The 8,562-nt window shown below is 46.0% G+C and overlaps 1 protein-coding gene across 2 annotated transcripts in view; it reads right to left on the reverse strand.

The window, feature by feature from the left end:
• kif26ba (kinesin family member 26Ba) overlaps positions 1–8,334 on the reverse strand; it is a 179,250-nt gene extending 170,916 nt beyond the window's left edge. For both annotated transcript variants that reach the window (XM_052496991.1, XM_052496990.1), the window contains exons 1-2: positions 7,794–8,334; positions 6,994–7,389 (exon numbers count right to left, since the gene is read on the reverse strand). In XM_052496991.1, the coding sequence (XP_052352951.1) occupies positions 6,994–7,389; positions 7,794–7,853 (456 nt within the window). In that variant the 5' untranslated portion in view covers positions 7,854–8,334. The remainder of the gene's footprint in view (positions 1–6,993; positions 7,390–7,793) is intronic.
• Positions 8,335–8,562: the final 228 nt, after the last annotated feature.

Here is an 8,562-nt window from a genome sequence, read left to right on the forward strand (position 1 = left end):
CCTAAACACAGGTAACTTCCACAAAGCTGTGAACGATCTGAGAGACAAGGCAAGAATGGACCTTCTACGCCATCAAAAGGAACATAATATTTGACATCCCAACTAGGATCTGGCTAAAAATACTTGAACCAGTTATAGAATCCATTGCCCTTTATGGTTGTGTGATCTGGGGTCCGCTCACCAACCAAGAATTTACAAAATGGGACAAACACCAAATTGAGACTCTGCATGCAGAATTCTGCAAAAACATCCGTGTGCAACACCAGATAATGATTGCAGAGCAGAATTAGGACGATTCCATTCTAATGATCAAAATCCACAACCAAACCTACAACCAAACCTTCCATAATAAACCTTCCATAACTAGAGAAGTGTTCCCTCAGAAAGCTGGGCCTTCGGGCTCTGTTCACAAACAGACCCCACAGAGCCCCAGGACGGCAACACAATTAGACCCAAGCAAATCATGGGAAAACTCAAAGATAATTACTTGACACATTGGAAAGAATTAACCTAAAAACTGAGCAAACTTGAATGCTATTTGGACCAAAACAGAGAGTACACAGAATACCTGACCATTGTGACTGACCAAAAATGAAGGAAAGCTTTGACTATGTACAGACTCCGTGAGCATAGCCTTGCTATTGTCCGAGGCTACCTTAGACAGACCTGGCACACCGCCCACAAAATGAGGTGGAAACTGAGCTGCACTTCCTATCCTTCTGCCAAATGTATGACCATATTTGTCAAGTATACTCCCTCTCTGGGGCTCTAGGTCACCAGGTTGCTCATTATTACGCACACCTGTCACCAGCGCCTCATCAGACTCACCTGGACTTCATCACCTTCCTGATTACCTTCCCTATATCTGTCACTCCCTTTGGTTCCTTCCTCAGGCGTTATTGTTTCTGTTGCGTTTGTTTCAAGTCTGTACGCTGCCCGTGGTTCGTCTAATGATTCACTCCTTGTACTTGCTTCCCGACTCTCAACGTACACGTTACAATGTTAGAGACACATATTTCCCTCGGATTACACAGACCCACAAAGAATTTGAAAACAAATCCGATTTTAACAAACTCCCATATATATATATATACTAGCGAAATACCACAGTGTGCCATCACAACAGCAAGATTCGTGACCTGTTGCCACAAGAAAAGGACAACCAGTGAAGAACAAACACCATTGTAAATACAACCCATATTTATTTATTTTCTGTTTTGTATTTTAACTATTTGCACATTGTTACAACACTGTACATTGCCATAATATAACATTTAAAATGTTATTTTGATTGTAATGTTTACTGTTCGTGTTTGATTGTTTATTTCACTTTTGTTGATCTATTTCACTGGCTTTGGCAATGTAAACATATGTTTCCCATGCCAATAAAGGCCACTGAATTGAAATTGAATTTACTTGAAATTGAATTGAGAGAGACAGAGAAAGAAAAAGGAGAGAGAAAAGTAGAGAAAATGAAACGAGGGGAGAGGGGGAGAAGTGAGAGAGAGGCGAAATGAAAGAGAAGTTGAGAAGTGTGGAGGGTGACACTTCAAAGAGAGAGGGAGCAAGTGACAGTGGAAAAGAGAGTAAAGGGAAAGAGACGGATACAGAAGGAGTCACTAAGAAGTCGGTATGAGAAGCTCTTCCATTCAGCCGCCATCAGCATCCCTCCCTCCCTCTTCCTTTCTCATCCATCCATCCCTTCTCGCTGTATTGACGAAGGGACCTCTTTATATGGTAATGCCTTTCCCACCTGAGAGGCATGAAGAGGACATTAACGCTCACGCTTGCACACACACACACACACACGCACGCACGAAGGAACGCACGCGCACACACACACAAGCACACACACACAGGCGTGAAGAGCACATTAACGTTGACTGAGATATGTATGCAGCTCACATCTGTCATATGTCGCTGCCGTAGCAACGGAGGGTGCCACGGTTACGAGAGCGATGATGTGTGTGTACGTTCGTGCATGCGTGTGTGCCTTGTGTGTGTACAAGGCTAGGTGGTAATTTACCAACACTGCTGTAATGTAGTGGTACTGTATGTTACAGGGGAGTCCGCAAGAGAAATTAAACCTCTCCAAACTGAGATCTGAGCCAGCGACACTCCTACTTGTACGTTCAAGCACATATTCCTCATGGCTCACACAAACACACACACATCACACACTCTGATCCACTTTACTGAGCTGAACCTGACTAACCAAGAACAGACCGCTCACCAGCTACGACACACACACACACACACACACACACACACACACACACACACACACACGAACCAGGACTTGAATGACTTCAGCTTTGGTACCAGATGTGCCTCTGAGCCTCCAGCTACAAATATGTCTATAAAAATCCTCCCATGCGGTGTCACTGACATCTACCTCTTTTTCCCTGACCCGTCTCCTCCCTCCATCTCTCCCTCCCTCCTTCTCCTCCTCCCTCTCCTCTGTCATTATTACTAACATAACCGCTCTAGAGGCCATATCTTGCTCTCTTCACTCCCTCTATTCGTACATTTCTCTCCTTCCTCCCATACATTGTCTATCCCTGTTCTTCTTTGCGAGCCCTCCTCCTCTTTCCTCCTGTAGTTGGTTGGTCAGTCATATACCTTAACCACAGCACAGCTAACAAACACATCCACTTCAAAGAGAAAAGAAAAGGCACGCAAACACACACACTGTGTGATTTCAGATCCCTCCATTAGAAATAGAAAGATGAGGGGGAGGAAAGGAGGAATGGGAAGGGAGAATGGGGGAGGCAAAAGCCCCTTCCTGCTCTGCTGTACCTAGTCATGCAAATTAGGTAAATTAGGCTACACTTATTCCCTCTCTTTCCCTTTTTTCTCCTTCGTTCCTTCTCTCCATTGCCCTCCAACCCTGAGCCTTGCAGACACACATGGCAGTGGCAGGTTGCGGAGAGTGACATTTTTCGAACATGGACTCCGTTGCTGCACTCTTCAACTATGTGGTGTTGTGTGTGTTTCTGTTCCCCGTGTGTTGTGTGCGGACGCTCAGCAGAGACTGAGAACCAGGTCTCTCTACAGTGGCTCTGTGAAGGTCATGATTAGCATAGCAATACTCATGTCTGTTGGTTATGTCAGAGGGGTGGGGGGTAGGAAGCAGGAGAGGTGATGGACGCACCGTGGCCGCGTCCCAAATTCCACCCTATTCCCTACATAGTGCACTACTTCTGACCAGGTTCCAATGGGCTCTGGTCAGAAGTAGAGCACTATGTAGGGAATAGGGTGGTATTTGGGACAGAACCGTATCTCTTGTCTCCTCTGAGAGACCTACTAGCTACCAGCCATGTTCCTGTCAGAACAACAGAGATTTGCCCAAACAACAACCCCTCAAACTCTCTCTCGTCCCTTCACTAATAGCTTTGTACGAGCCAGAACAGCTCTGGAAATGAGGACCCGAGTCTATTGCAGGGCCCCTTCCATAATAACAGTACTCTTTTTTTTCTTTCCCAACGATGAGAATACAAACTAATCATATCAAACCATTCCATTCCATTTGATAAGAAAGTTGCCCAGCCAGAGAGCTCAAACAGCACCTAAAGTCAGTCAACGTCAGTCAACGTCCCTTTACACCAATGACTGCACTCCAATAATAATGATACTGATGCTGATGACGCTGATGATGATGATGATGATGATGATTCCGATGATGCTGATGATGACGATAAGTGTCGGCCGTTCCAAATGGCCCGTCGCATATGGCTGCCCTCCAACACTGCTCTGAATGGAAAAGTCTGTTATGTCCGTTCTTTGGATTACAATTCTATGTGGAAGCCTGTGCATTTACCTGCTGAGTGCAAATTCACTAGGAGAGTGTCAAACGTTCACCCTGTAATCCACTATAATACTAACATACCCACACTCTCCAGTCAATTACCACTATGTAATGGAGGCTGGGAAAAAGGTTAACTTTATCTGAACCCTCTCTCTCTCTCTCACACACACACACACACACACACGCACACGCACACGCACACGCACACGCACACACACACACACACGACTAAACAGTGAGATTCTCCCACCCTTGACAATACCGCACTCCATATGACCCCTTCACTAAACCTGCAGCTTCCAGAAGGTGCCCATACGAACATCGTGTACCATTTATATTGACTTAATCAACAAGACAGTTCATTGTTCAAGTCAAGATCCTGATGTTAGATAGGGATTTTGCAGGTAGAGACCGTGGGACTATCTGCCATTTTTGTCAGAAATTAGTTAGCCGCATATAATTAACCTTTATATGGTTCTTCATATGTTTGTGATGTTAAAAAAAAGTCAATTGTAATTGTTAAAAATAAAAATAAAATACTAAATCAAACCAAGTCTATGTTCATTGGTCGCGTACACAGATTTGCAGATGTTAACGCTGGTGAAGCGAAATTCTTGCATAAACCCTTTTGAAACGTGGCGCTATTAAGGGTCTATCTATCTAAGGTCCAATCACAAGCCTGAACAAATACAGAGGGACCAATCAGAGAACACATCTTTGCAATCTCCCTTTAAGTATGGTCTAGGCTAGTCTGGACAGCAATACTGGCACGCAAGCAAAACTAAACAACACTGTCAGAAACCTTAAATGTTGTCACATCGTTGTTCAGGGATGACAGTTAATAATTAGTCTGGTGAGCATAATACATTTCTTCGTGTATTTGAGGATGTGCTCTGACTATCTTGGTAAAATAGTGTCATTCTATCATTTATGTATTCAAATAGCTACAGTTATCATGAAGAAAGAAGAATTTACTACAAAACAGTTCTGAGATGTGAAAACGTTCATGCTCAATATCTCAGAACTGTAAGCCTTGTGCAGATAGAACCTTATACTCCCAAGGTCACGAGGTGGTCCCCAAGTTTTTTTTTGTTTCTCCCAGTTCCCACTATGATTTCAATAGAAATCTGTTCAGTTTCCACTGCAAGTTGACCCCGTGTCTGATACTTCACCCCTGGTTGTTCGGTCTGATAGGTGAGCTCCTCAGCTCCATAAGGCACCTGGGGGAGCGTTCAGCAGGATACAACGTTGTGAAACATTGATTTCAGATAGAAATACGCCATGTAGAACAAACACCCCTCTCTGACATTTAGAAAAAGGCAGGGCTGCCCAACACTCTTCCTGGATAACTGCTCAATTAGGGTTGGGCTGAAAACCCACAGGACAGTAGATATCCAGGAAGTGGGTTGAGCTGAAAACCTACAGGACAGTAGATATCCAGGAAGTGGGTTGGGCTGAAAACCTACAGGGCAGTAGATCTCCAGGAAGAGGGTTGGGCTGAAAACCTACAGGGCAGTAGATCTCCAGGAAGAGGGTTGGGCTGCAAAACCTACAGGGCAGTAGATCTCCAGGAAGAGGGTTGGGCTGAAAACCTACAGGACAGTAGATCTCCAGGAAGAGGGTTGGGCTGAAAATCTACAGGACAGTAGATCTCCAGGAAGAGGGTTGGGCTGAAAACCTACAGGACAGTAGATCTCCAGGAAGAGGGTTGGGCAGCCCTGGAATAAGGGATCGTGTCAGCTCTATTGATGGCATTTCCACAACTTTTTCCTACTGAACGCAGCCCAGCTGTCCATTGCTATACAGCACCCCCTGTGTCCCTACTGGGGACTGCTCTGGTCCCTCACTTATAGGCCTACCACTCACTCATCACCTGTGCACTGTCAGCAGTGACCACGGTCAGCAACCATGTCTCAGAGCAACCTTCTCTATTGCCAACAAACAGTAGGGCGTGCTGTAGATACAATCACACCGGAATGGCAGACTATGGAGAGAACCCTAGACCTTCAAACACGCTTGTTCTCAAATACAGTATCAGGCTGAAAGAAAATCCAACTTGTATGCACCATGGTTAGGCTGGTCTAGAATGGGGAGATGGTTCTGAGAAAGATTGAGTTTAAGCATAAGGTTAGACGTTCATAAGCACTCTACATCTCCTCCGAATAGACCCGTGTATGAATGGGCCAATTACGCACATTGGGAGTCAAAACCGAACTAATTTTAATCGGTTTTAATTGGGATCCCACCAGTACCACCCCTCCCCCCTGCGGTCTTAAAACGAACCGTGGTCTTTTTACAGCAGCCAGGATCAAGACGCGATTCCTCTGTTCGCTCTGGGTTGACTGTACGCGCGCTGTGCCACGCAGAACGCTGCTATTTGTAACCAATTAACACCGTCCCCGCGGGCTGCATTCGTCACTCTGTAGGACCTAGACTCTTGGCAATGCAGATAACTTGGCAAGGCCGCCTAAAATCCACAACATGCTGAAAAAAAACTCAATCGGGCACATAGGCCTACTGTGCTCTATAGCGAAAGAACCCTCTTTACGCACACACACGCGGGCGCGCAAACAATCACACGCGAGCACAGGCACGCGTGTGCACACACACACCTGCACAGTGAAACGAGTCTGTGCCTCCGACAAAAATTCATTTGAAGCATTCATTTTTGACAGTGGGAAATATAAATACATAGGTAGCCAAATACAACAGTAAATAACCCAACTATGGACACGAAAAAAACTATCGGCCGAATGGAAAGCATCCATTATATTAATCGCAAAAAAAATGCGTAATGAAGCAAATGGAACTCATTTATTTACATTTTGGATAAAGCTGATGGACAAGAAATCAAATTGTATTATCATATTCGTTTTGGCATAATACCAGTTATAGAACGAGTACCCCGCACAAAACTATTTGTCTTTGAACTGAGCTTTTCCCATAGGCTCCCTGGCTCTACAGCCCAAGCACAACACAAACAGGGTAGTAGTCAGATTTACCATTATCCAACTCACTACTCATATCATGCGTCTTTTACATGGAAACAGAAAACAGTCATGCCATGTATGGAGATGTCAATATTCCCAATATGGTACACCATAGTGATGTCTGATGGTCTTTGCAGAGTTCGCCAGATTCAGAGGATGCTATAGCCGAGCAGCATTGCATATAGCCGGGCTTACCTTGCTGGAGTAGGGACCGGGAATCAGTAGCTTCAGCGCCTGTCTCTTCAGCTCCGCCAGCCGGGCATTGCAGTGCTCACACCATATCCCCCTCTCTCTCTCAGAACCAGGGGAGCTCCCGCTGCCAGAGCCAGGCGAACCTGTACCGAAACCTGGCGAGCCACCGAGAGACCCAGGGGAACCGGTCCCGATCCCTGGAGATATGGTCCCGGGGGAACCGGAGAAGGATCCCGGGGACGAGGTGCCAGATCCTGGGGAGGGGGTGCCTGTGGAGCTGGGCATAGATCCGGCTCCCTCTGGAGCTGGTCGGCTGCCGGTCCGGGACTCTTCATAGGCCTTTCTGTACCATGTCTCCGGGGAGAAGGAGGTTGATTTTGTCGGGGAGGTGTCTGTAATCTGTTGGGAGCAACATAAAGGCAAGCCTACCTTTAATGGAACATTTAAATTGGGGAGACGCACAATAACTCACTAGTCACTATACGCGGTCTTGCAATGTTAATAAACGGCACCACAGCCGAAAAAAATCGACGTAGGTCTAAAGTTTGAACACAAATTGCAAAAAGCATTGAAAAAAACTAAAGCTGAGTATGATATTTGCGTTCCCTAACTATAGCCTACTATCTTCGCCGCAGTAATTAAGTGCCTACCTACACTCAAACCTGTAGCAAGCATACAGTTACTGCTCTGTTGGAATAAATGAGCGCTCATCAGTAGTGCACGACTCACTGTTGTTGTTGCCACAATTATCACTGATATAATCATCCAATCCATTTATACTAGTATTCATTAGAAATACTTACCCCGTATTTTCTGCTCCTGCTGGTCACAGACCTCTCTTTGGTCCCAGACAGAGAAGTCATGTTGAAGGTGAGGAGATGGGAAGGGAGGAGTGGGGAGAAATAAATCTCGGTTGTTTTACATCCAAGAAGACCAAATAGATGTCAATTAATTCCACGCCCCTCCGCGCTTTTCAATCATGAACCAATATCACGCAAATTGGGTATCCATATAGCCTACTGTATTCAACCATGAAAAACAACGACCTAACAGTAAGTCCACTCAAATTGATCCAATAGGCGCAATAATTAGTTCCAATCCACGGTCTCCTTTAGCGACTTGAAAGTGGAGTACAGACGGGTTTCTCTCTCTGGGAGCGGCGAATTGCAGCAGGCAAGGCGGTAGCAGAGTGAATTCTGCCGCTGCCGCACAGGCTCAACGTTGAGACAGTGGGGACGCCGCGTCTGCAGCGCTATAGCCCACACCACAGTCCAAGGCAGAGCAGAGGCACAGCCGTGGTATTCCTCTGGCTGTCTGTACGCCTGCAAACTGCAGGAGGCTCCGTGCTCATCTGAAGGCAGAGGTGCAGATTGGAGAGAGTGGCGCTCACATCTGGCTGGGGGAGGGTCCTCTCTGCCCTCTCCTCACTGGCCGACCAATACCGTATCAATGCTTGGTTGACTGACAGGTGGCAGCTAATTTCCTATGGCAACTTTTGGAGGGGGTAAATGCTGACTAGGGAGTAAGGTAGTAACAGATGCGTAGCCTATGATAGACCATGGTTGCAGGACA

Source organism: Oncorhynchus keta, chromosome 35, assembly GCF_023373465.1.
Source record: "Oncorhynchus keta strain PuntledgeMale-10-30-2019 chromosome 35, Oket_V2, whole genome shotgun sequence".
Taxonomy (NCBI): domain Eukaryota; kingdom Metazoa; phylum Chordata; class Actinopteri; order Salmoniformes; family Salmonidae; genus Oncorhynchus; species Oncorhynchus keta.